This window comes from Epinephelus lanceolatus, chromosome 1 (genome assembly GCF_041903045.1).
Source record: "Epinephelus lanceolatus isolate andai-2023 chromosome 1, ASM4190304v1, whole genome shotgun sequence".
NCBI lineage: Eukaryota > Metazoa > Chordata > Actinopteri > Perciformes > Serranidae > Epinephelus > Epinephelus lanceolatus.
Genome location: NC_135734.1, coordinates 7,757,618 through 7,785,190, shown reverse-complemented (window position 1 = coordinate 7,785,190; position 27,573 = coordinate 7,757,618). Strand labels below are relative to the sequence as shown.

The window sequence follows — 27,573 nt, the reverse complement described above, 5'->3', positions numbered from 1 at the left end:
GGACCGGTTGCAGCCTTATTTTCAAGGTCTGGATGTGACCGAGGACGAGACACCTCCATCTGGAGTAGTATCCAGCTGGGCTTTATCTAGAGCTCGCGAGATTTCAGGCACGGTATGAGATCGCTGCTTGTTCTCACGATATTTCGGCTGTGCTTTGGAAAGCAGAGCTTCAGGGGTAAACAAACATGGCAGCACACCGGTAAGGTAAGACAACACATTTACATGTCGTTTTCTATATGTTCTCTGACATTTATTGACATTTACACCTTTAACTCTTCTCTGACAGAGATGAAAGTTTAGTTTTAATCACCTACTCTGTGAGAGGACACAAGTTTAAACCTCCAGACTAACATGCTGCAGAAGTTATTTTTTCTGTGAAGGATAAAAATGACTAAAATGTGACTAATTATCATTTTTATCTCAAGACTAAAACTAAATCTACAATGTCAAACTTAACACTGCTTCAAAAGCCTTTTTACATCACATATCATAATTCCCTCTCACTGTATATCGCTATGGAAACATAAAGAAATGTCACCTTCAAAATACTATTTTTGTCAAGTTTCTCACCAAAAACTACATTTTACAAGATTACATTTGAACACATTGTTATTTACCTTGCCAATACTCATTTTTACTACATAGAGCCTGAACTCATCATAATATAACACAATGCAACCTCCTTGAGCTGTTAGCTACCGCCACCGGCTGCTAACAGCAAACAAATAACAATAACCGGCTCTCTGTGTGCTTATTTCAACACGGATTTGTTGCTCATAAAGTAGAAATATCAGGGGGATAAAAAGGGTGAGTCTGCTGATTTGACGACAGTGAGATTACTGTGTCCTTTTGTCCCAACGGTGTCGCGGTTAACATCTTTGTCCCAAACACGATTTCTATTATACCCAGGACAGCAGGACAACATTAGTGTAAGCCCTGCTTTTTAGCCCGAACAAAATTGATAACACAACAGAAAAAAATCGGCTGCTGCTATTGGTAAATGTCATCGTATTTGCTTTATAGGCCGATGGCAGTCAAGAGGCAAGTACTGGCCGATACTGCTGCCCTGCCAATAAATCTGTGCATCCCTACTAACACCTGTTCATAACAAATTCAAAGATACTAGACCCGTTTTTGAACAAATCGTCATCACATTCAATCATTTCACAGCAACAACAATGAATGAGGCGACAAGTTCTTTCCACATTTGCCATTCACTTTATTTAAATGTTCTTGGCCTTGGTGGGCTCTTCTAGAAGGCAGAAGCATGACGAACCCACCGGTAACTTCACATACGGAGCAAAAACACTTAAGGGAGTGAATACTGGGGACATGCAGTATACTGTACTTGCACACAGGGTGACACACACAGCTCTAGGTGTACAGTATAGAAAACAGTTGACAGAGGGAAAGAACAGACAGACGTCACCTCCCATCATCCATTATAAAAATGTAGATTAGCCCCACCATACATCCAGGATTGAACCACAGGGCACATGTAAGAACATATATAATAGATGGCAAATCAACTCCATTATTCAAATGATATTAGACTAAAATAGAGCTTTTGTTTTACTAAAATTGAAAATGTGAAAAAGGTTGAAAACAGGCTATTAGTGTGTTTAAAACCAAACGATATGTGTATTGCCTTGCTAACTCATCTATCAAACAAAATAAAGGAAAAGTCAGAGGTGTTAGGTTGATGTGGAAATCAAAATATCAACGCTGTGAGACCACAAGCAGTCAGTGTTTACTCCAACAACAACATACAGCTTGTGTTGTCACCAATAGACTCATATGTAGGCAGTTTGACACAGAGTATTAGTAACACAGCCTCACTTTCGTTGTAAAGGACACATGCAGCTTTCTCACTCTCCGATGGAAGAACTTTTAGCATTTACACAAAGTGGTACTAGAGTCAAATGTGTAGTTCGAGACCATAAGTGATTATATTGAAGCCATTGGATGATATTGTAACAGAGACACACCTCCCATCCTCTTTAATTTCAAATCCCATCTTTCAATTTCACCGCACACAACAAACATCATTTCCCAAACATGTTTTACATGTTTTTTCTTTTTTTTTTAAACTTTTTGATAAATGCGTGCCTTCACTTTATTTTGTGTGCACAATTTCACATCTCATGCAAATGTGCTACAGGTTAACAAGCTGAGCATGTGTTTCATTTAGCTGCTTGTTTCAAAATGACTTATTACCTACTTGTCACAATTATGCAGATTAATCTTAAGTTACTGACATGTTAATGTTACATTAGTTAATTATTCTTTTTTTTTAAATAAAGATGTCAGTCCTAGGGATGGCAATGTCAGTAAATCATCCAACTGCCCAATACCCAAATATTTGCTGTGAAATTTGCTGTGGGTAGTCCTGCTCTCCAGAAGATGATTTCTTGTATTATTTTATTGACCTCATGGCCTGGTGACTGGCAACTGAATGTATTCAAACTAAAACAACTGAGGAGAGATGTCGTCTATCAAAGTCAGTATGCAGAGAGCTTGTAGACTGACTCTATTGTGTTGAGTGTTTGCTGCAGCTGCACTACCATTATATTATATATCAATTTTTGAAGTGTCCATGTCATGTCTGCACACTTGGGAGCTTGTTTTACAAACAAACATCAGCAAGTTGCACAGAGTTAATTCTTTGTCTCATATATTTTTCAGTGCAGAACTGCAATGTGGCCATATTGTGGTTAGAGTGATTGTTAAAAGAACATTTAACATTTTGTTTGTTGTCTTACTGTGAGTCAGAGCAGAAGATCAAGACCAGTGACAAAGACAGCTTAGTTAGTATTTAAGGTGTTTCAAAAGACTAACCCATTAGAGTGTGGATACCCGACCTGAACCCGATGGGACCCAACGGGTCGGGCCCAGTTTGGACAAAATAATGTTTGGGTTTGGGTCGGGTTCAGCCTAAAAGTGACGGACCGGCTGTCTGTGTTGTGCTACTTCTACTACTTTGCCTCTGAATACCTCATCAAGTGTGGCTTGACAAGGCTGACTGCTAGTGCTAGCATCAGTGGCTGTGCTAGTTCGGACCTCTGGGTTCGCTACTAAATTATTTGCATTAAAGTGATATTACAGGCTTAAATTACTTTGAATGGCACAAAAATTCCTTACTGCAGAGATTGCAGAGAACAGTGCTCCTATCAGCGGTTCCATCTGGGCATTTTGTAAATGTATATGTTCCATTCACAGGGCCAAGCAGCGTTGTCTTGTCTGCCTCCATCATGTGACAAAGCCACTGTGGCATTTAATGATGCACCGGGTCAAGGGCACCATGGAATGCAATTAATCAGCGTTAATTTTCTTTAACGCGTTATTTTCTCTGTGATTAATTGATCGAAATTAACATATTATTTTGACAGCCCTAATATTAACATAGATTAACGTTAGCTAGCTAATGATAGAGTGTGTCAAACAAAACATGTCATCACCTAACACTGACCTGAGCTTGATGTACTTGCTTGGGGCATTCTGGCCTTTACACTTAGCACCAGAAGCATCACTGAAGCCATCCACAGTGAATGCTAGGTCCTAAGTCCTCTTCCTCCATGATGACATCAAATAAACTGTGATGGTTGGATTTTTAGGTTCAGTAATGTCACATTTACTGCATCGGGCTCGGGTTGGGTTTAAACATAAAAAACAAAATACGTGTCAGGTTTGGGTCGGGCTTGGTTATTGGTCCCTCAGGCTCAGGTTGGCTTTAGATGTTAGATGCCTGAACCCCACTCTAATACCCAACTTTGGTTAAAAAAATGTGCGATCAGTCAACATCCATCCAGCACTTATGCTCCACTCAGGCTAACACTTAGACTTATTTAGACTGTATTGATCTCAATCAAAGAGGTGAGAGATGACATTGATAATGACCTTCTCATATGACATTAGGTAAGAGGGCAAAAACTGGGACTTTCAAAATTACAGAATGCTTCCTTGAGAGGTAAACATTGGCTGAATGATGTTCTCATTCTTGTCACAAATTTACTAAAATTACTCAGTTTTTGCACCCATAGACTTAACTGTTGATGGTGCCTCGGATTTTATTTGCTGTCTGACGGTTGTTGCGACTATTAGAGAGACATTAGATAGGCTTTGAGAAGCTGGCTGAGAACAGACAAATGTTATGTGACGTTACTGTCACATCATATCACAGCACATCAATTTAAACATTTTGTTTAGATTTTATGGTTTAGACATGATACAAACTCATTACCAAAAACAAAGTAATATGAGCCCATATTCACACCCTTAACAACAATGCTACATAAAGTAACTTTACTCACTGCACTTTTTTTAGTACTACACAAAGAAATGTAGAGCCTTGTTCATAAGGTTGAGAACAAAATAGTCATCCATATTGCTTGAGAACATTCAGGGGAAGTTTTGGAAATATTTATTAAATATTTGTTTTAGTTCTGACTCTGTTGTTTTGGACTGCTTCATCTGACCTTAAACCAACAAGTAACCATCAGTCCTACTGCCGTTTGGATCAATACGACTTCAACAGTGAAAAGTTCATCATGCAATTGTTGGCAGACTTAAAAAAGCTGTATTAATTTCACTTGGAACCACAACATGGTGGTCTGGATCCTTTGAGTGTGTCCTAAGTTCTTTAGCAGAACTGCCTATAGTAAAGAGAGTGCTCTATGTACTTTTCAGTGTCAGTGACGAGCAACAGCAAAGCTCCCGTACAAAGACTGTAGTCATTTTGGGTTGCACAGCATTAAGGTACAACAATATTTTTCATGTCTTTAAAAGATGAACTCCATATATATGCAATCACCTGCCTGTCTCGATAGCCTTATTTATAAGGCTGCTTTGCATGAATTTCACGCTCACATTTGTGCCTGTTGGACACTAATGTCCCATTTTGGCTTCTGTGATATTTTGCAGAGTCATTTGCTCACATTTCAGTTTTAGTTTTGAGCTGAATGAGCCTACATGGGGAATTTTGAAATGAAAAGCACTGATAGGACAGTCTTGCGTATTGCAAGTGTTCACAGACACAAAATGCATTTTCCTCTTGTATCAATTCAGACAGAAATGTGGAACTATTACAGGGATGACAAACTGAAACAGCAAATAACGGAAGGAAAAAGTTTGATGTTAGGCCAATCTGTTTTGACCTCATGGAAAGGCTGCATGGGTTCTCAGGCAGTATACCGCTCACCCTCTGAAAAGCGTTGACATTCTTGTAGTTTTCAGGCCCCTTGTATCTAGTTATCATTGTCCTCTTCATCACTGTCCTTCATGGAAATGCCTTGCATCCCTCCTTCCCTCACTGAGGCAGTGGCTTCTTCCAAGGTCAGCCGATTTCTCACTGTCTCATACATCTTACTGTTTAACGTGGAGTCCAGCACCCCTTGAAGGCGGAAGTCACGGTACTTTTTCTGTATCAAACAAAACAATCAGAAGGTTCAAGATTCATTGTATTGGTCGAGAAAAGGTTATCAGAGTCTCCATTTCATCTGAGCTGCCTGATGTCTGGACTGAGAGAATACATGTTACAAACACAGGAGTAGTGTCCCATTTTAAGGATGTGGCCCATGAGTGTGTGGCTGAAGCTGCACCTCCTATTCAGACACCTCACACAACAGTATGAGCTCCTGCCCTTAACCTCAGGCCCTGTTTAGACGACAACGGTTTCTCTAAAAACGGAAAAGTCTGTCCTTTGCAGTAACAGATATACGCTTCACTTTAAATCAACAGGGTGAGCAGCACAAACAGAGCTCTGCATTGTTGTTGTGACAGTCGGCTTGCCTAGTGACTGGAACTGTAATGCGCATGTGCGAAAAGTACTGTGATGTTAATGTGATAATTACAGACTACCGCCGTCTGCTGGTGTGGAGAGCTATTTTCCCTCATGCAGGAGCAGAAACAACATGCTGGTTGGCCACCAGCTTTCTCAGCCATCTAAGGCCTTGAGGTGTGTTCTTGTGCAACTTGTTGGCTGAGACATGTTGACGTCAGGTGAAGCAGCAGGGGGCCTTCGTCACCGCTAGTTCACTTAAGTCGGTTTGGTGTGTCTGGGCCTTAAGTGTTGTGGGTTACGTTGGACCACATCAGCTTTGGCTCTCTAGGAGCCTCATGAATTGCCCTCAGGCGAACTGTTAAAATAAAACCATGGTTAATCAATTACTATTTTCAGATCACCCTGGGTGGGTTCTAGATGAAACCCTTGGACTATAGAAGGGTTCTCAGTAGAATCCCCTGGATGGGTTTTTGTTAACACCCTTAGAAGGTGGAAAGGCTCTGCATAGAACCCCAGAGAAGGTTCTGGGTAGGTTTCTCTGTAGAGCCTCTCACAGGGAGTTCTGGATGGAACCTTTCACAGATGGTTCTAGTATAACCCTTTATGTTGGGTTCTAGGTAGAACCCTCTGAAAGGGTTCAAGGTAGAACCTGTATAAAAGGTACTACCAGGAACCAAAAAGGGCTCTACTATGGGGACAAGCTGAAGAATCCTATATAATTCTAGTCAGCACCGTTATTTCTAAGAGTATACTTAAGGCAGTGAGGGATATGGTGCATGTTTCCCTCAGAATGAGATGGTATATCCAGAATGGGACAGGCTCATTGAGTCATTATAACCATGCAAACGACAGAGGAGGTGAAACCTGAAGTGGGACGGAACAGACAGTTTAAAAACTGCAGCTGAGATTTAAACCATGACCACATTGCTTTGAAGCTAAACCGTTAACCAGTGATCCACAATGCTTCCCTTCCTTACAGCTTCTATATATTAAATTTCGGGTCAGATGAATCTTTCTAGACTAACACATTGCCTTGAAGGCATGTGGTTGTCAGCTGTATGTCCTTATACTACACATACTATATGTTCTACACTTGGCAGCCATCTTTATGGAGGATATAAAAAGATGAAACAACAAAATATGTGAGACAGTGAATTGAAATGACCTGTCCTGATTCCAATGGTGTCATCATCATGTTGTGATATTATCACCTCGCTTTGAATCACTCACTGTATCACACCAAGTTCAGATTAAATTGGTCACCTCACCTTGTTCCTTCAGGTTTACAGCTGAAATGATTGACTTTCAATTGTACATATTTCACTTTGGTGTTATCTTTACTCCGTGGGGAGTTTTGGAGCCAGTAATGATAGCCAATAAAAGGACAAGTATTAAAGTGGGCAGCACAGTGGCTCAGTTGTACTGTGGACCCTTTGTTAGAAGGTCCTTACAGGTCCTTGAAAAATGAATGACTGAATCATGTGGGACAAGAATGTGGTCAAGAATCCTGTTTTATATCTGTTTTAAAACAAAATCACATCTTCTTGCCTGCTACCTGGTCAGTGTGTGTGTGCAGGGTGAAATCCTTCTCCCCCAGCCATTAAAATGACCTGAATTGGTGGTGTTTGTGAATGGGCAGCCATTGATGGGTCATGTTTTACTTTTAGTTTAGGACACCTTCATGAAGAATGAGTGGGATATAGTAAATAATAGCTTGAACCTCTCTGTGCTTCATCATAATACATTACATCATATTTGACAATTATTTCTCATACATTAGTGTGTACCCAGTATTTTAATGTTTCTATTGGGTAGGCTAATCCCAGCCCAGCTGCCAAAAGAAAATGTTGGCATTGTACGTTTCTGCAAACCACAGGTATATTACATTTGCATGTTTTATATGTCATATCACAACATATGCTCGCACAATGGTTTGTTTAATATTTAACAAATTAGAGCTCCATGCACGATGTTCCATATTTAGTTTAAAGTTTCGTACGTAATGGTAAGTTAGGTAGTTAAGGTCTAGGCAAGTAAAGTTACTGTGGTCAGGTTTAGGAAAAGAAACATGGTGACAATCTACCTTAAAATGACTCAAAGTTCACTTATTTTCACATGGTTCCGAACATCGGTCTCCTGGGGAAGAGTCCTGCATTGTTTGACCATTCCACCACCTCAATGTGCCTTTCTACATGGACTTGCAGTCTACTCTCTTCTTTCCTACTGTCAGAGCAATGGTCATGTGATCACAGCCTTCCCGATCACGTGAGTTATACACAAATTTCTGACTCATAATTATGTGGGTTATATACAAATTGTGGTTCATTATTTGTTGTAGGTATACGTACAAACAGTATGAGAAAAGCCTGCATATCCATGTTTCCATGACAAAGTATATAGGCTGACTTTGTCATTGGAGGGTGGAGGGGATAGTTTTTGGCGTGTCACCTAGGCAAGATGCCTGCCAAGCTGTAGACCACTGTTTGAGACCAACAAATGACAAAACAGTTGGTTTTTAGTGAGTCATCGCTGTGTTTTCTTGTGGCTTTTAAGACCCCAAACGTGGGTGTTTTTTAGCCACCGGTGGCTGTTTTTCCAGCGAGGACAGTGCCAAGAAAATCGTGTGTTTTTTATCGAAACATTGCTGTGTATCCAGCAGGGACTGTGCCACCAAAACCAGGTATTTTAAGCTAAAATATGATCTTTTCTTAACTATAACCAAGCGTTTTTTTTTGTTTGTTTGTTTCATGCCTACTCCTAACCATAACGTTTACCACAGCATTGTTGAAATGTAAAGTTTCACCATATCTGCTATATAATAATATGCAAATGTAATGTATCTGTGGTGTACAGAAATATACAATGCCACCTTTCATTCTGGAGATTGGTTGCTAATCCATATCCATACATTTTGTAAGATTTTTTTTTTAAACATATAAAATCTGCAAGGTAACGAGCAAGTATTTCTGTCAAACAAATGTAACAGAGTAAAAAGGACAATATTTCCAAAATGCAGAATATCAATGTAAAATATGTAGATAAAAATACCACTTAATCAAAACCAATAATATACGTTTCCATACATTTCATTCTTTTTGTCCTTTTTCCTGAGCTTGAAAAGTTTTAATGTATTAATTAAAAGAAAGCAAATATAAATACAAACACTGCAAAACCTGCTTCCATCTACTTATTTATTTTATTTCCGGTAGTAAATGTACTAGGAGATTGGACATCAGTGCATTGTTGCCACTCACTGTTTAAGCCTACACTCTACCAGAAAGGCCAAATGAAAAAAAAAAAAAAAAAAAAAAGTGTAACAAGTACAACTGACAAAAACACCACACTGTGTGTGAATAGAGGAGACAAATCCATTTTTAACAATAATAAATATCAATTGAGGTGGGAAGCAGCAGTGAAATGTTATAATGTAGCAAAGTTATAAAAGAGTCACTTAATTTTGTAACTGCGTCATTGATTTTTGAGAGTATTCCTGTGATAATATATTTTACTTGCATTTAGATAATGTGGTTTAGAAATGTAAATGACAGCCCTTCTCACCTTGACAATCCTGATGAGAATCTTCAGTTGATAAACGTGGAGCTGCAGGTCCATACGGTCAGTGAGCCATGTTCCCAGAAGGTTCATGGTGCTGGTGTACCATTGCTGTAGACACACAACCACACAGTACATATCATTGTCTGATTGTCTGAAATAAATGCACTCAAAGCTTGTTCATTTTGGAACAAACACAAATCAAAAAACAACATTTCAACACTTAAAACAATGCATCCATTATCATTGCAATACGTATCTGTAATCTATCAACTTTGCTCATGGTGTATTTGGCAGAAAAAGCATGTAATGTCATCCTTGCAGTGTATCATCGTGACAGAGTTTCCTTGTGGATCCCTGAGGGAGAGGCCGGAGGCACAAAACTGACAAACAAATCCTTAGCAGAATGACGTCTCTAATCTGAAGATGTTCATGTCGTGACGGCCGCACAGCCTCATCAAGCCACTACAAAATGACACATAGCACAGAGCAGGCACTTCCTCTTCTGCTGCAGTTCAGCAAAGCCCACGCAGTTTTGCCTATGAAGTTTAGAAAACAGTTTCTACTCTTGTCATGTGGGGGCCCCCTCAGATAGTCCCGTAGGATTAGAATCTATTTAAGTCTGGAGCGTGGACCCCGGGAAGATCCAGCAGCCAATGAGGCATCAGTTAATGGGGATCTTGATAAAGCATAAGGCTTATGATGCTCTTCGTGCACAGCAGCATGTTCTGCTCTGGGCACATGTCAAAGTCCATGAAACTAATCTTTTAGGTGTCAGTTTGGCAGTGTGTTCCAATCTATGTTGCCTCTGACTATTGCTGTCTCTCTGTGTAATGATGAATGCATACCTCTTGTAGTAATGGGCAGAAATGGACAAAATCTTTTTGAAAGACTTTTTTAAGAGTTCTGTATGTTCCAAGTGCTCATGGCCCTTTAATGTGACTTAGCGTATTGCAGTAATGGCCCTGAACAGACAAGCAAGGACCAATTAAATCAGATTGTAGTCAAGACCTCTGCTAGCTAAGGCCAATGTATATACCTATGCTCCTTGGACTGCTGTTCTACCAACTGCAGTGTGTTCATGAGCTTTAAGTTGTAATGTGGAAACATGGATGGCACTAAGAAAATGTGTTATATTTTATTGCTCAGAGCATTTAAACCACATGAAGTATGATTGGGAACTCATTTTGAGATTGTTCTGACACCACAAAAATGCAGCACAAGACTGTGGAGGTAACTGGGACATCTGCTACCTGCCCCTCAAAGAATAACAGATCGTTGGTCAGAAACATTTCTATAACATCGTAATGAGCTTACAAAGCCTACCTGCATACAAGTGAGATGCTTTATCAGTGCATTAAAATGATTATTTTTCCCTTTATGAATGTAAACTTATACATAATTTGTAATGCATACAGTAGAAGAGAAGATTTGTGGGGTTGGCAGCACTAGTTGTCAAACGTGCACAAACTATAATGAAGTGTCACAGAGAAACTGACACCATGTTTTGCAAAAAGTATTAAAACTCCATGGCTGGGTATTAGTACTTTATACCTTGAAGGTATTAACCAAAATAGTACTAGGTGCCAAGAAACTTTACCAGTCAAAGGACACCAGCATTTGATCCTTTTTGCGCCAGGAGTACGATCCTAAACCGTCCCGCCTCTCTACCAGATCAACAAACTTTCTGTAACTGCTGTCTCCAGAGCCACTCTCTAGCAAATGCTCAGTTCGACGTCTGCCTGGTTAGCACAAGCTAACAAAGCAGCAACAGCTAACATCAAACACCAAGCTTTTGAATGGTCCCAACAGACTCAACATGACACCAAATGGCTCGAGTCTGTCGGTAAACCTGTTAGTAACCTTTGGTAATGTTAGCTGTGTGATGCTAACAGTTAGCCCTATCACTATGTCTGTGCGGCCGGGTGGACTCACCAACTGTCCCCAGTGCGGAACTCCCACTCCCACAGCAGCAGCTACAACCAATACAGTCTGTGGTGTGGCAAAGTCAATATATAGTGTATTTGATACATATAGTTTGCATGGTGGGAAGCAACCAAATGTTGGAAAGTATGGCTATACAAAACGCCACTCCATTCACATTATGGGTGTCGCATGAGCTACTCTATTATTATCAGTATTGTTTTAAGGGTACAGGTATTGGTACTATTATCATAATTCTTTAAAACAATACCCAGCCCAGTACATTTTAGCTCATTTTCCAACACCACTAAGACAGCCAAGTCAATAACCATGGCAACAACAACAATGTCCCAACCACGTGCATCTCTTTTCGGTGACCCCTGAGTTTCAGTACTTGCCTGTTTTTGCTTTGCAATGCAATGAACACAATTCAGTCATTGCTCATGGAGGACTGAGGTACCACAGCCAGTCCTTGCCCTGTTACTACCGCTTCCACAGGTGTTACAAGCCTCAGCATTGAAATTCTCCCACTGCTTTATTTAGACAAGCCCTCTCTAAACAGTGACCTCTCCAAGGCACAGTGAGCTCAGAGCATGGCAGCCATGCAGAAAGAGAGCCGAAAGGCTGCAGATGTTTCTCTGTGGGCCCTGGCTGTTGCCAGTCTAATTGATGGATAATGATGAGCGGGGCTGATACTAATAGAAGCCGACTGACTTTCAACAGTCAGGGTCACAGCAGAGTGGATGCTGGAGAAGAGTGGGAAAAGAAATGAAAAGGAAGGGGGTAGCAGTGTGTGTGTGTGTGTGTGTTAAAGAGGGATGAGATGCCAAGGGGTAATTTATAAGTAGTACAAGATAGATTTTATCTTTGAAACTTTTTTCACATTAATTGAATATGAGCTCTATTGTCCATCAACTTCATCAAAGTAGAAAGTCAAAGGTATATTATTTTTCTCCCTGCAAAACATTAGCTGAAAAGGTTTCCAATCAAGTAATCTTGTTTCTTTCTTTAACAGTACCAGGGGTGTAGATGTAAAGAAATTTTCAAGAAATAAACACACACAATGATAAGCAACCCCTGGTAGATACTCAGATAATTCACTAAATAAGATGTGGACAGGGTAGCTTCAGGAACAATGAGAAACTCAAGCTATAGCCTTGCACTCAATCTCATAACGTCACTACACAGACACATTTAATTTTTTATAGCAAAAATTATAACAAAAACGATTTCAAAATATCTGGTGTGAAAGAGGCCACAGAAACAAATATCTTGCATGTTCAGACTTGGTGTAAAAATACTAGACTAAGGCTACTTTCACATGACAAGCAAATGTGGCCAAATTCAGATCTGTTTGCTCTCATGAGACACAGATCTGATTGTTTCAGGGTAGTGTGGATACAGAAGTTAGACCACTTCATGTGGTTCTAAATCAAATATATATCCAATCACTGGCCAAGCAATCACTGCAAACAGTCATATCGGAATTCATATGTATTTTTCAAATACATCCATAGTTTTTCATGTCATACTTCGCTGCAGAGGTCATTCACCATAGAGTGACAGAGCGGTCCATTGTATCCTCATACAAAGGTTTGTATAATTTACGAAAATGCACACAAAACTATTTGTATTATATCTAACAAATCAGCACTCCATGAATGGTGTCATCAGGATTTCACATACTCAGTGTTAAGTTACATAGGTTAGGTTTAGAGAACAAACATGGTGATGATGTTCCTAAAAATAACTAAAAGTTCACTTTGTTTCACACTAGACACAAACACTGGACTCCTGGGGGAAAGTCCTGTGTTTGTTTGAACCATCCACCACCCCAACCTGGGTGCCGTAGCATGGTTCCGACCTCTCATTGTTCCAACCTCTCATTGTTCCGACCTCTCATTAGTCCGACGTCCCGTTGTTCTGATATGTGATTATACTAGGCTATACTGTATTTGTGTACCATAGAGGATCAGCAAACGCAACAAAAGTAGGCTAAAGAAGAGAGTGAAACACCATAACCTCCTGTTATTAACTCTGGGGTCGGGGTTGTGTGGGGAGCTCTCCGCAGTGCTGAACGGCTCCCGGCAGGTGTATCTCTACCTTGATGGTGCACCGCGGCCGGCTCTGGGTCAGCTGGGAAAGGCTTGAGGCGAAGCAGGCTCATGGCTTATGTGTTTGCCACTTTCTTTTTCATTTTAACCCACACCATGATCTTTTCCTGACCCTAACCAAGTGGTTTTTGTGCCTAACCAGACCTTAACCACAGGGCATCATGATGATTTCGGAACAATGGGACTTCGGAACAATGGGTTTAAAGGTCGGACCAATGGGATGTTGGACCAATGGGCTGTCGGACCAATGGGCAGACCCCCCCAACCTGCCTCCTTATTTGGACTTTCACTCTGTAATATTCCCTCTTTACTCATGTGATTGCAGCCTTCCCGATATATGGGTTATACACAAAATGTGGTGCATTACTTTTTGTAGGTATATGTATGAACAGTGCATGAGAACAGCCTGCATAGCTGTATGGCTACTGTAGTAGGCTGCCCCAGTTGCAGGCCAATGGAGCCCAACTGACAGAGGCCCTCTAATGGGCAAAGCTTGCCCAGAGTCCTGCCTGAATGTAGCCCTGGGCATCCTTACGTTTTGGAGAAACTGTTCTTTGGTGAAATCCTCCTGTTCTGGTGGCACCCACTCTCTATCTCCACAGAACCAGCAACAACAGCTGCTAACAGAGCTATGGCTTTTGCATTCCTCCTTCTACTCACCCTCATCCTCAACATGTGACACATTGATTTGATCTCTGCAGCAAATTGTTTGGGAGATGAACACTTTTCTTGATATGCCATTCATTTTTCCCCCAACTGCCTCTATTTGCAAATGCGACTTTTTTGTTGTTCCAACACATGTATGTGACGTTACTGTTTGTATCTGAGGTGTTTGAGGACAGAGGTCCATTCACACTGATGTCAGATATGGGTTGCTTCATATATGAATGCGAACAGTTGAGGCGAAAAGATCTGGGGAAAAAATCGGAACTGAGCATAAATGTGAATGTAGCATAGGAGACACAATAACAGCCGATGTATCATCAGATCAAGAGTTTCGCAGTGTTAGAGATGAACTTTTGGAATACATTTTTGGCATCTTACTTAACGAGAGTATTAAACTGCCCATCTGCACTAACAATGAATCATCATGGTGCAAAAAAAAAATATGGATTTTCTTTGTCCAACTTTGAATTGCCACACTGAAACCTGCTCAGTGGGACACCAAGATCAGACCTGCTGCGGCCGCAAGAAGAGGTAGAGAGCAGGTCTACATGTAGGTCAAGCTCAGTGGAACACGGGTGAAAGAGAGGAAGGCTGTTCTGAAGCAGTGCCGGGGTGAATCAGAGAGGCGACCTGGTGCCAGCAGCTTCCTATCTGTCGCTGTGTGCCTGTGAAGGCTTCGGCATGGCAGCAGGCCTGTGATCTCGCCCCGAGCACAACCCCCTGCCGAGAGGCCAGGCCTGGAGTGACTGATCCACTGACTGGCTGCTCTCCCTCTCTCCATCATCCACTTCTCCTTTTCTTTAGACTTTGCACCGTGCCACACAGCTCCCATCTGCAGCCATTTTTTTGCAGCAGCCATTTTGTGTCCTGTTCTGCTTAACTCCTCTTCATTTTATATAAAAAGAGGCTTTGACAGCTATGTCACAAGTCTTCTTGCTGCCATGACTGGCATTTTGGAGGTCTGTCAGGGACATCTTGTGTACACATAATGCCTGTGATTTTCATCAACTTTAAGATCTTTTTAATGCCAGTTTGAATGTTATACCAGTTTCTTCATTTAAAAAAAATGAAAGTGGCTATTGTTAAATCAGAAGATACAGTATCTGCGTAACTAGTTTAAATTCTCACCAGGAGAACAGGACACAAAGAGTGCTGAAACTCTATATAAGCCATAAAACATTACCTGTATACAACACAGTTTTCCTCATTACCGTTTAAGGATAGAGGGTGTCTTATATTGTATAGATTGTAAAGCCCTTTTATGCAAATTTATGATTTGTGTTTTTGGAGTAAAAAATAAATTTGACTCCATGTTTCTTTTTTTTATTTCCCCATCATTATCAAGAAATCTGGGGCCAAATTTATAAAACTGTAGATTCACAACTGTGCGTAAGCACAAAGGCATAAATGCGGGTATGCATTATTTTTTGTCAGATTTAAAGAGCCGTGAGTAGCCTCATTCTGTTTAATAAATCTCGATCATTGTGGTGCTGGGCACACATGCATGAGCCTCATTCCCACACTCACAGAGAGCCACGAATGGATATAGAAATGCCCTTAAGCATGTGTATGCATATTGATGCTTGTGCCCCTTCACCATTTATTTGACCAGTTCATGAGGATTTTGGGAAAGAAGTGCAATTTCACCGATGGTGTTGCATCAGCAAGGTTCTCCACAAGGGGCCAGAACAGCCGTCATTATGCACGGCTGTGGTTATTTGTACTGTCCACACCAATAATTCATCACATTTCTGCAAACTGTCATTGGCATTAAAATCTCAATCATCATTATTATCAGATATCAGAGGGGTGATCACTGATTCATTCATAGTGCTCATGTTGAGTTCCTCACTCATTAATAATTTAAAATTCTCTTCATAAGCAAGCTTTGACTGACATTTTTGAGTGCACTGTGCAGCCTGCAGAAATAAGAAAACAATTAGTGAAATCTGCAGACAACCTGAAAACAGTCATCTGTCTTTCAATTTATATCTAATCTTGTCTTTATCATATCACCCGCACCTGTCTCAGCTAGAACTGTGTGTACATCTCCTCTGAAGAATGCGTGAGTGCTCACATTCTCATTGCATATTCTGCCTTTATAAATACCAGTTTATGAGTGTAAAAAGGCATACGCATGTTTTTTACGTGTACACATTGTTTATGCATCTGGCCCTTGGAATAAACTTCAAACACTGGGTTCAGGCCAGGCCAGGCTTCGATGTCTTAAAATTCCCAAGAAGGAGAAACTGTGCTAGGAAACATGCCAGCCTTAAACTGGTAAAAAATGTTTCAATATTTTTTTTAAAAAAATATTGTTTTTATAGTGAAAATTTGGGTTTTTAAATCAGGCTCGGGCCAGAAACTGAGCTTGAGTTGGGCTTGGACAGAAACTCTGTGGGTTCATGTAGGGCCAGGCCTGATTTTGTGAGCCCAATAATATCACTAGTTTTAATAATTATTATAAATTTCAACGACACTTTAAAAAATTATGTTTTTGTTTGTTTGTTTTTTTACTTCTGGAACAGAACTCATTAGTTCCATTTTCACTTGGATTCTTTGTAAGATCTTACTTTAGAAAATAGATTAATTAAAATAGCTGCAGTTCTATTCAGTGATTAAATTCAGTAAGTAAAAGTAGACAATCTGGAATGAAGGACAGCGTCCACGTTAACTTGTCTCCAGCAAGTCCTCAAAATTAAACCACCAGGACACCAGGACATTGGTCAGTGATTTCCATAAAAACTCATATGAGCATTTTCTTGAGTTTAAGGCCCTGAAAGTACTTGGTTGAGGTTGGGAAATTGGTGAAGGAATGCAACATGACAGCTGATAGAACACAGGATGCAAACAGAGGATGCCAATCTTAAAGTCAGTAACTGGTCTCACAGAAATACGTGAAATGACCATGATCTCTTAACACCACACTATGTGGTGGTGGCACGAAATGTATTAAAAAATCCATGCCTCCACCATGGAAACAGTGCCAATGGAAAGTCAATTAGGATCCTTTCTCGTGGTCGACACAAAAATTCCCTGTTTCAATGATGCCATGCAATGGGCAATGGTTAATGTCACAACCCCATATGTACTATAAAGAGCGAGAGAGTCCACTCAGGGAGGAGGTCTGGGTGGTGGATGGATCGACGGACACAGGACTTTCACTCAGGAGACTGCTGTTCATGTCCTGTGTGACAATAAATGTCAACATTGACTTCTTTTAACTTAACACACTTATGTCCTTTGTGTTGTAATGTTATGTTAGGTGATACGGTAATGTCCACTATCTTTGTCTAAACCTTACCAAGTAGTTTTGGTGTCTAAACCCAACTTTGCCTCCACCACGTAATTTCAAAACAACTCATGCCACTGCCATGTAATCCGGTGTCAGAATTTGTGGTTGGGGAGTTCATGTACAGTACAGGCCAAAAGTTTGGACACACCTTCTCATTCAATGCGTTTTCTTTATTTTCATGACTATTTACATTGTAGATTCTCACTGAAGGCATCAAAACTATGAATGAACACATGTGGAGTTATGTACTTAACAAAAAAAGGTGAAATAACTGAAAACATGTTTTATATTCTAGTTTCTTCAAAATAGCCACCCTTTGCTCTGATTACTGCTTTGCACACTCTTGGCATTCTCTCCATGAGCTTCAAGAGGTAGTCACCTGAAATGGTTTCCACTTCACAGGTGTGCCTTATCAGGGTTAATTAGTGGAATTTCTTGCTTTATCAATGGGGTTGGGACCATCAGTTGTGTTGTGCACAAGTCAGGTTAATACACAGCCGACAGCCCTATTGGACAACTGTTAAAATTCATATTATGGCAAGAACCAATCAGCTAACTAAAGAAAAACCAGTGGCCATCATTACTTTAAGAAATGAAGGTCAGTCAGTCCGGAAAATTGCAAAAACTTGAAATGTGTCCCCAAGTGGAGTCGCAAAAACCATCAAGCGCTACAACGAAACTGGCACACATGAGGACCGACCCAGGAAAGGAAGACCAAGAGTCACCTCTGCTTCTGAGGATAAGTTCATCCGAGTCACCAGCCTCAGAAATCGCAAGTTAACAGCAGCTCAGATCAGAGACCAGATGAATGCCACACAGAGTTCTAGCAGCAGACCCATCTCTAGAACAACTGTTAAGAGGAGACTGCGCGAATCAGGCCTTCATGGTCAAATAGCTGCTAGGAAACCACTGCTAAGGAGAGGCAACAAGCAGAAGAGATTTGTTTGGGCCAAGAAACACAAGGAATGGACATTAGACCAGTGGAAATTTGTGCTTTGGTCTGATGAGTCCAAATTTGAGATCTTTGGTTCCAACCGCCGTGTCTTTGTGAGACGCAGAAAAGGTGAACGGATGGATTCCACATGCCTGGTTCCCACTGTGAAGCATGGAGGAGGAGGTGTGATGGTGTGGGGGTGTTTTGCTGGTGACACTGTTGGGGATTTATTCAAAATTGAAGGCACACTGAACCAGCATGGCTACCACAGCATCCTGCAGCGACATGCCATCCCATCCGGTTTGCGTTTAGTTGGACGATCATTTATTTTTCAACAGGACAATGACCCCAAACACACCTCCAGGCTGTGTAAGGGCTATTTGACCAAGAAGGAGAGTGATGGAGTGCTGCAGCAGATGACCTGGCCTCCACAGTCACCGGACCTGAACCCAATCGAGATGGTTTGGGGTGAGCTGGACCGCAGAGTGAAGGCAAAGGGGCCAACAAGTGCTAAACACCTCTGGGAACTCCTTCAAGACTGTTGGAAAACCATTTCAGGTGACTACCTCTTGAAGCTCATGGAGAGAATGCCAAGAGTGTGCAAAGCAGTAATCAGAGCAAAGGGTGGCTATTTTGAAGAAACTAGAATATAAAACATGTTTTCAGTTATTTCACCTTTTTTTGTTAAGTACATAACTCCACATGTGTTCATTCATAGTTTTGATGCCTTCAGTGAGAATCTACAATGTAAATAGTCATGAAAATAAAGAAAACGCATTGAATGAGAAGGTGTGTCCTTTTGGCCTGTACTGTATTTCTGTGAGATCATGTTGAAACATTTTGCACTCAACCATCTAACCAATGGTCAGGTTGGTTTCAGTGGTGAGTCACATAGTGTGAAGGAAAATGAAGAGTTTACCATACCTTTAACAGTGGTTTAGCAGAGTGGTTGAACTACTGACTGAAACTATACTTAGTATACAGTGTAACAAACCTTTCAGACAATCAGACAATACCATTTTTTCAACTGCCAATGCATAAACTGTCATTATTATATGTATGTTTATCCACGATGACACAAACGCTCCTGATAATCCCAGAAATGAATCACATCAATCGAATTCTGTGTGCAAGACCACAGTCTCTGATGTATTCAAGGGTGATTATCTAATCCATTAATACAAGGCTCATACTTGTGGAGAGCTTTATAGTTGTCTTAGAAAGAGTCATCTTCTTAAGAAAGTAATCATAGAGATGCTTTCCTGCAGATGGGTTGTGTGCTTGACATTGCATGCACAATCAGGTACACAGCTGTTCATTTTCCCAGCTGTTTCAGCTGGCCATGTGCTGAACACTAGAGCTTATGTGATGTATCAGCCCTGCTATGACTCTGAAGGATCTCCTCAAGTCTCCCTATGGCTTCACTGTATAAGTTTGCAAAGGCAACACATTGTCACTCTGACCTCATCTCATATTGATGTTTGGTTATAGGCTGTCCGCATTGAGATATTGCATGCAGGGTCTACTGGGTGTGTTGGTTGTTAACACTCTGGGATGCCATGGCAACTTCAGCCTGTTACATGCATTATCTGTTTTGAAATACACTTCTGCTTTCACAGGAAGTGTAGAGTTTGCATACAGTCTCTTTCAAAATAAACGCACTATGTTGGTACAACACCACGAATTGACGTTTTTTTCTCCCTTCAACAACAAACGCACATGGTTACATTTAGCCTACACACGCACGTGGTTGGGTTTGGACAACAAAACGTGGTTTGGTTTAGGAAACAAGAACAGGGTTTGGCTTTTCAATCACACAGGAAGGAAACACTGGGCTCTTGGGTGAAAGTCAGCGGTTGTTAGACCCATCCACCACCACTCCCGCCTGCCCTGGTTGTACTTTTGCCCCTTTAACTTACATTGTTGTCCTGCAACATTTCCCCTGATGCTGCCAAGTGCCTTTATACAATAATGGCGACCCGCGGCACATTGTGCCGATGTGAAAGGATGCCATTTTCTTCAGTGTCTGATGCTGAAAGTCACTGCCCAAGCACCACTATTTGATGACTTCAGAAGGAGACCAAGTTGGCAAAGGAGGGGCCATTGGTTCCAGCTTTTTGCCGATTCTTTATTCCTTTTTCAAATGTTTCTTTAATCGATATGCTTACTGTTGCATAACATAAAGACACGTGACTCTCCTGGATAATGTTATGTCCAGTGATTTCAATTATTTCACTGTTGCTGCCATTTCTTAGAAACCATGATATGTTCATTTTGTTGTGATGCACGACTTGAAATAGTGAAGTTGTTGCAAATTCAAAAGGCATGTCAGTTGTAAACAAAACATAGTGCAGTAGTTGCTGAATTCATACAAAACGTACCCAGAAACTAAAGGTGAACTGATTAACTGTAGATTGGAAATACAGTTCTCTCAACATTACAGTCTCAGGCTTCCACCTGCCATTAGTGGCATACATGACAGAATGGCACGAAATGCACTTTGAGACTCATAGTTAACTTAACCCCCACCCCCTACCCTCATGTACTTACCTTTATTGTAACTTTTATTTTCTTCCCTTTTGCAACAACCGAGAGCATCAATCCATTCTCAAGTCGTTCACTTTTTCTGTCTTCATATTGATCTGTCACTTGCTTGTTCAGCTTAGTATGATTTTTCTTCCTTTTTTTCCTTTGGTTGGTTTCTCATCCTGATCCACTTTCATTACAAACAAATAGACTGATTGTTTCTTTTGCCATGACTTCTCCTTCCCCGCCAAATGGTATTCTTTACACCATTACTGGAACAATCTTTTCACCCTCTCTGACACGCAACTATCAAACTCTTCAAACCAACTCTGTCTATTTGAAAACAGCCACATGTAAAAGCCACAGTTTCACTTCAAACCCCCAGACAAGGTGATGGTCCTTCAGGGCAGGATTAAGTTGTGGCGTCCACATGTTGAAAGCCACTCTGACATTTGTTGAGCTTGTCAAAAGAACAGTGATGGTTCCTCTTGCTTTGTTCCTCTTGGCAGGGACCAACAAAAGAAAATCATCCGAACAGACAAATTCACCCAAGCTCTATTTTTTTAGGCTGCATGGGGATCAGCAGGGGGCTAGCGCTTGTTGACAGCCAAAAACAAGCGTAATATGGCTCTGAATACATAATGCCATAACCCGACAGGGATCAAATCTGTGACATTCTAACGAGTTCCATCTGAAGGAAGGGCTTCCATTCCTTCAACTGGGTTATTTGTGCGTGTGCATTTGTGTGTGTTTTGTCACCTCACGACATGCTGATGAACCCCTACCTATACACAGGCGACATGCACGCCCTGCACAACACAACACAACACACACACACACACACACACACACACACACACACACTCCCACACACATACACACACGCACACATATACATCTGCCGGTCCATCCCCCTTCCAGCGAGAGTTGGGAGACAGAGCGACCTCCTGCCCCCATCTGACACCAAGCCACCCATCCCACCGAAACCCCCCACACACCGCCACACACACACACACACACACACAAACCTCGCCTTGAAGCCAGTGTTCACACCCAAGTCTTCACATGGCGCTTGGCAGGGGGGGCCTGCCACCAGCAGGATCTGATGCAAAAATGGAACACCTCTCCTTCTTCCCCTCCCCATCCACCTACTCACCTCTTTCATGACCCTTTTGCATATATTTGCTGTATGGTGTAATGAGCGGGAACTGGCCTTTTTAGATTTCAAGGGCAAAAGACACATAAAAGCTTGTGGCTTCAAGCTTCACCAGAGCTGCAATGTGCACGTCAGCAGACAACTTTCACTTCACTCTGAGAGTACTGCTGCTAAGAATGATGAGCGGAAACGTGCACCAGAATAGATCCATGTTTTTTTATACTAAAATGATGATGTATCATAGATGCGTGTAGAACTGCCGAGCCCTACAGGCATACTGCACTAATGCCCCTTTTTAAAAGTTAGTTACAGGTACTAAGGAGCCACAGGAACTAATGTAAGAACCTAAAGTCACTTAAATGCAATCATGAGCAGTTTTGACTGCATCTAATGCCTAGGTCATACTGCACAACTTGAGCCCTTATTTTCCACTCACCACAGTTTTTGGTGCTCCCCAACTAAAGCCCCAGATCAGAGGCAGATATGACCTTAACTGCTAGAAAAAATGTTGGCATTGTACATTTCTGCAAACCACAGATGTGTCTCAACAACACTGCTGTTTAGCATGTAGTTAGGTTTAAGTACAATAACTTGGTTATGGTTAAGAAAAGACCATGTTTTTGCTTAAAATACCCAGAGGAAATGCAGGGATGTCTCGGTGGAAAAACAGTGACAGGCCCCGAAAAACATTCATATTGGGGGCCGTAGGAAACACAGCAATGACTAAAAACAACTTGTTTTGTTGTCTGTTTGTCTCAAACAGTGGTCTGCAGCTTGTCACGCACTAGTCTCTTACACAGACGCCGATGTCAGCACACTGGCTGATTCTGTCGTCTGTGGACAGTCCCATAGGAAAGATGTAATAGAACTAGCGCTGGCTCCCAGCGGCAGTGATGTGATGTGGTTGGATATAAATCCGTGTACTTCTGTACTTCCACGACCAATGGCTGATTAGCTTTGCCTTACACCCGCCTACACCGGAATTGTTGTCCGTAGTACAACAGAAAAGGAAGTGTTCAGTGCATCGCAAGAAGAGATTAAAGTGGATATGATTTCATTTGATTCAGCTATGTTGCAGAGCTGCAACGTCCACAAGATTGGAAAAATTAAGGATTTACCTATGGCAACACTGTCACGTGGTCTGGATATCGCCGCCCATTTCTATTACAAAATGAAAGACGAATGTCCCCAGACTCCCATTCTGAAGTAAGGGAGACTGGTCACGTGAGACTAGTCAGGCACCTCACACAGGTGTTGGGCCATCCATCCTCTCCTCCACCTCACCTCGACAAAATCAGCTTATATACTACATCACATTAGAAACGCTGATATCATATATATGACATGTGCAAGTGAAAATCATTCATGGTTTGTAGAAACATACATGCTAAACATCTGGGACTTTGTCAGCGAGTTACAGCCAATGAGAGCGCAGCAGTGTGTGTGTATGTGAGTGTGTGTGTTTGAGAGGGAGGGAGGGGTGTGGGTGGAGGATGGGGACTGGGAACTTCTATCATTTTGAAAAACCTCGGTGCGTTTCCACCGAAATTACCTGGGAAAAAACTTTCCCTCAACCCCAAACTTTGCCTGAAAAAAGTACCTAGTAGGGGGGTAGGACTTTTCAGATTCCCCAGAATTCTTGAGGGGCGGGGCTGTTTGCTGAAGAACGCTGACTGGTGGAACACACACTTTTAGCGTTCCACACTTCAGTGCCAGTGTGGCTGCAACCTTTATTTCATTTTTATAAGCTTCACTTTGTTTGTGTTTTTGGGTACTAAATTAGCCCCGGGGCTAAGTTATCAAAGACTATAGTATTGATAAGCGCTAACGGTATCGGTTCTTTTATCGGTACTTTTACACATTTTGGTTTAATTCATTATCATCCTGCAGCCTCTCCTCTCTCATCCTGTGCTCTGTGCCAGGGCTGAACTGCTCCACATCCACACACACACGCCTACAACACGGTAACCAGTGAACAGTCGAGCGACCGCAGTGTAAACGAAGTGAAGATAACTTGAAAATTACTGGAGTTGACGGCAGCTACACTCGTTACTGTGTGACATTAAACCTTAGCGGGTAAGAAGCCAGTACTTTATCAATACATGTATTCAGCAAGCATGAACATGTAAACATGTGGACATATTCAATATGCTCTGTCCACAGTCTCTCATCCACCGACACTAACGTTATGTTTAACACAAGGACAGCATGCTAATTCAGCTGATAAGGAATTGTTACTAATAAGCTCAAATGACAGCTGTCTGTATGTAGACTAACTTAGTTTGACACTTATCTTAAAATACTTTTAAACTTAGCTGCTGGCTGAGACAAACAGCCCCTCCTCTCCCTATCAGTCAACCTTCTTTTTATTGAAGAATGAATAAGACAAAAACATTGCATGACAACAACAACTTGTAGTCACAAGAAAGAGTAATTAGTAGTACTGAAGTATTGAAACCCTTTTAAATATTCAGAGTCTATGTATCTACAAGTCGATAATTTTGACTTATGGATTCCTCCTGGTGACAGATCTTATAGTGTGTGAGCCCTCATATAGTGTGAAAACCACAGCAACTCTAAGACTTGTGATAACAAGTGTAGCATGAGCATTATAGTGATCTGACCACTTTGAAAGTCGTGTAGCGCGAACTTTGCTTAACAAACCATAAAGACCAATTTTGTAGCAGCCATTGTGAAGATTTGCCACCATTACTGATCAATATCCACTAATGTCAGCTGACCCTGCCCCCGCCCATTGGGATGTTTCACTGTGGACATCGTCGTACGTTGTTCTGGTTCATGTCGAGCCCAACCCTACCTACAGCTGACATGACCTGTCTGATAAAGCTGGCTCACTTCAAGGTTCAGGATTAGAAACCAAACTGTATGTCAATATACAGACATATAGACATCAAAATATTGCACTTATTACACAGTTTTTTTCCTGTAGTGCACTGGTTATGTGCTTATATTGCAAATCACTGCCAAGCTGAGGTTAATATGAAAAGAACATGGCAAATTCATGCAGGAATCACCTGCTTTTTTATTTAAATAAATCCCCCGTGGAAGTGGAGTACATTGATATAAATTCCTAGAGGATGGCTGGACATACCCAGTTTAAGGAAGGGCAACTACCCACCAGAGGTGTGCTGAGGTCAAAAACAAGCTCTCTACAGTAGTTACACAAAAATCTGGGAGACCATTTCTGAAAGCAAGGAGAGGAATTGGAGTAGGAGCACAGGAAATCTACAGGAACAAGAGATATATCTAAGTGCAAACATACATTTACGAGCAGGAGTTGACTGTGAGAGCACAGACGGGGTGCATTCGAAATTTGATATGAACAAACTCACTGATACTTCTGCATGCTCTAAAATTGATGACCATGCTCTCGATTAAAGGTAGGATAAAAATGTCATTAAACTGCATGTGAGTGAAAGGAGCTAATAAGACACGTGTATTAACACACACACACACACACACACACACACACACACACACACACACACACAAAACCCCCAAAAAGCCAACCGATTTGTTAGGTCAGAGGCCCTCTTTTGTGGGGCCGCTCAGGAGCTTTTGTGCTGCTGAGAGGCAGGAATGTTGGAGCTGAGGAGGAGCCTCACCACAGGGGGTACACAGGGATTACAAGCAACCTGGGACTCTGCCTCTTTCTGCCTCTGCTGCTACTCCTGTGTGTGTGTGTGTGTGTGTGTGTGTGTGTGTGTGTGCTTTCAAAATTTAGGGCTGAGTGAGAAACCATAATAGTTGTGGGCACTGACTGGATTATACCAGGAGGGAAGACTGTAAAGAACTGAATGTTGAGTCCTGGGTCATATTGTTTGTTCAGACACTTACTGATTTGAATTAAATTCTGTTTAGTCATTTGTGTATTTGTTGATCACTTGTTTTAACTAAGACTGACTTGACAATTGAGCTTATTTTGTCATGTTTTACGTGTGAATTCTTGCACATATTTACACCTGACACTGAAAGATGTTGAGAAAAAAACTGATTTTGTTTTGTGATAAAACTAATTAAAAAGATATGATATTGGCACCAAGATTAAAATATGTACACAGTGCCTACAACGAAACCCCATATTGGGATTCATATTTATCCTTGTTTCAAGGGTTAAGGTTTGGCATGTAAATTAAAGGGTTAAGATTACAGTCAATAAAAGTCTTTACACATTCATAAATATGGAATTAGAACCCCAGCTCACTAATATGCTGGTTACGTAGTTGACAAAAGTACCCTCTATGCTCAGAATGTAGCATCGGCTAATGAGCTACCCTATTAGTATGCTAATGACTTTGGATCTACAGCAGACCCTCACTAATCCTTAACTTTACTCTGAGTGGAGGAATCAGCAGAGATTCAGGCTATGCCCTCGATGATGTGGATAAATGCAAACACCTGTTTTTCTGCTCACACTTATTCAAACTGATAAACACCCCAACCAGGGCTGAGTGCTAAGCCTCAGTACTGTTTAGTTGCAGTGCATCACATCTAGTATCAAAAAGTGTCCAGTACTGAAAGCTGACAATGAATGCTTGGATAGATTCTTAGGGCTTGTTACCTCTTTCTTATTTTTATTTTTATTTTATTTTATTTTTTAAATTATACCAAGATGTTCCCATAACATAGACAATACAAAAGTACCTAAAGCCCGTTTAAGACAGGATTAACATTACAAGGGGAGCTGGGGAATGAAATATTCACTGTGCTCCTCTGAAACTTAACTAATCATTCTGGACGGCATTTTAACCATGGTGAAATTACAGGATGTGATCTTTAAAGGCCCTGACACATCAAACTGATGATCACTGCTAGGTCGCTGCTTAAATTGTTTTGGTGTGTCTAGGCCTTAAAGCCCCTTTCCCACCAGACAAAAAACCCTCTAACATCTGGCTTTTGTCTTTAATGGGAAATGTTACAATCTGCATTCATATCTGGGAAAAATGACAAATGTCATGGGTATTTATCTGCTCCAGCTTCAACCAGCTCCAATCGCCAGTAATGAAATTCGACACCCAGGTGTATGCGCCAATTTTGGCCACTTTACCAGCATGATGCAATTACGGGGTGTAGCAAAATAATGTCCTTCTCTGTCCAAGCAGTGTTTGCACATCGTTCCAAATTTAGTCTACAAAGAGTTTAAAAGAGAGACTGAATAAATAAGAACATTTTCACTAGCCTCTATACTGTTTCTACAGTTTACTAACCTGTTTTCCAGCATATCTGTGATGTTGAATGTAAAACACCAGGTGTGGATGAGGGGCCAGCTCTGGTCTACTGGCAATGGAGAAGATAGTTAACGCCTATTGTGGGTTTAGCTGTGTATAAAGAAACCTGCATAAACAGTATGTGCTGGTTTTGATGGGAAAAGTGTGTAATAAACATGAATATTCAGCAGGACAAAGACAACAGAGAAAGACAATAAGCCTCTCACGGGGACGCAGGCGAGTTACAGGCTGACATAAAGATACTGCATGAGGTGAATCTAAGTCAAAAATCATACTCCTCTCAGTCATAACTCAATATATCTTAACACATGTACATATGTGAATACAGAAGAACCATCACATTTTTAAGTTCTCCTCATTAAAATAATACAGTGACAGT

At 41.1% G+C, this 27,573-nt stretch overlaps 1 protein-coding gene across 5 annotated transcripts in view; it reads right to left on the bottom strand.

Annotated features, from left to right (window-relative positions):
* Nucleotides 1-1,198: 1,198 nt before the first annotated feature.
* cadpsa (Ca2+-dependent activator protein for secretion a) overlaps nucleotides 1,199-27,573 on the bottom strand; it is a 278,770-nt gene continuing 252,395 nt past the window's right edge. For all 5 annotated transcript variants that reach the window (XM_078172262.1, XM_078172289.1, XM_033625614.2 and 2 more), the window contains 2 exons: nucleotides 9,338-9,442; nucleotides 1,199-5,417 (listed from right to left, as the gene is read on the bottom strand). In XM_078172262.1, coding sequence (XP_078028388.1) covers nucleotides 5,244-5,417; nucleotides 9,338-9,442 — 279 coding nt within the window. In that variant the 3' untranslated portion in view covers nucleotides 1,199-5,243. The remainder of the gene's footprint in view (nucleotides 5,418-9,337; nucleotides 9,443-27,573) is intronic.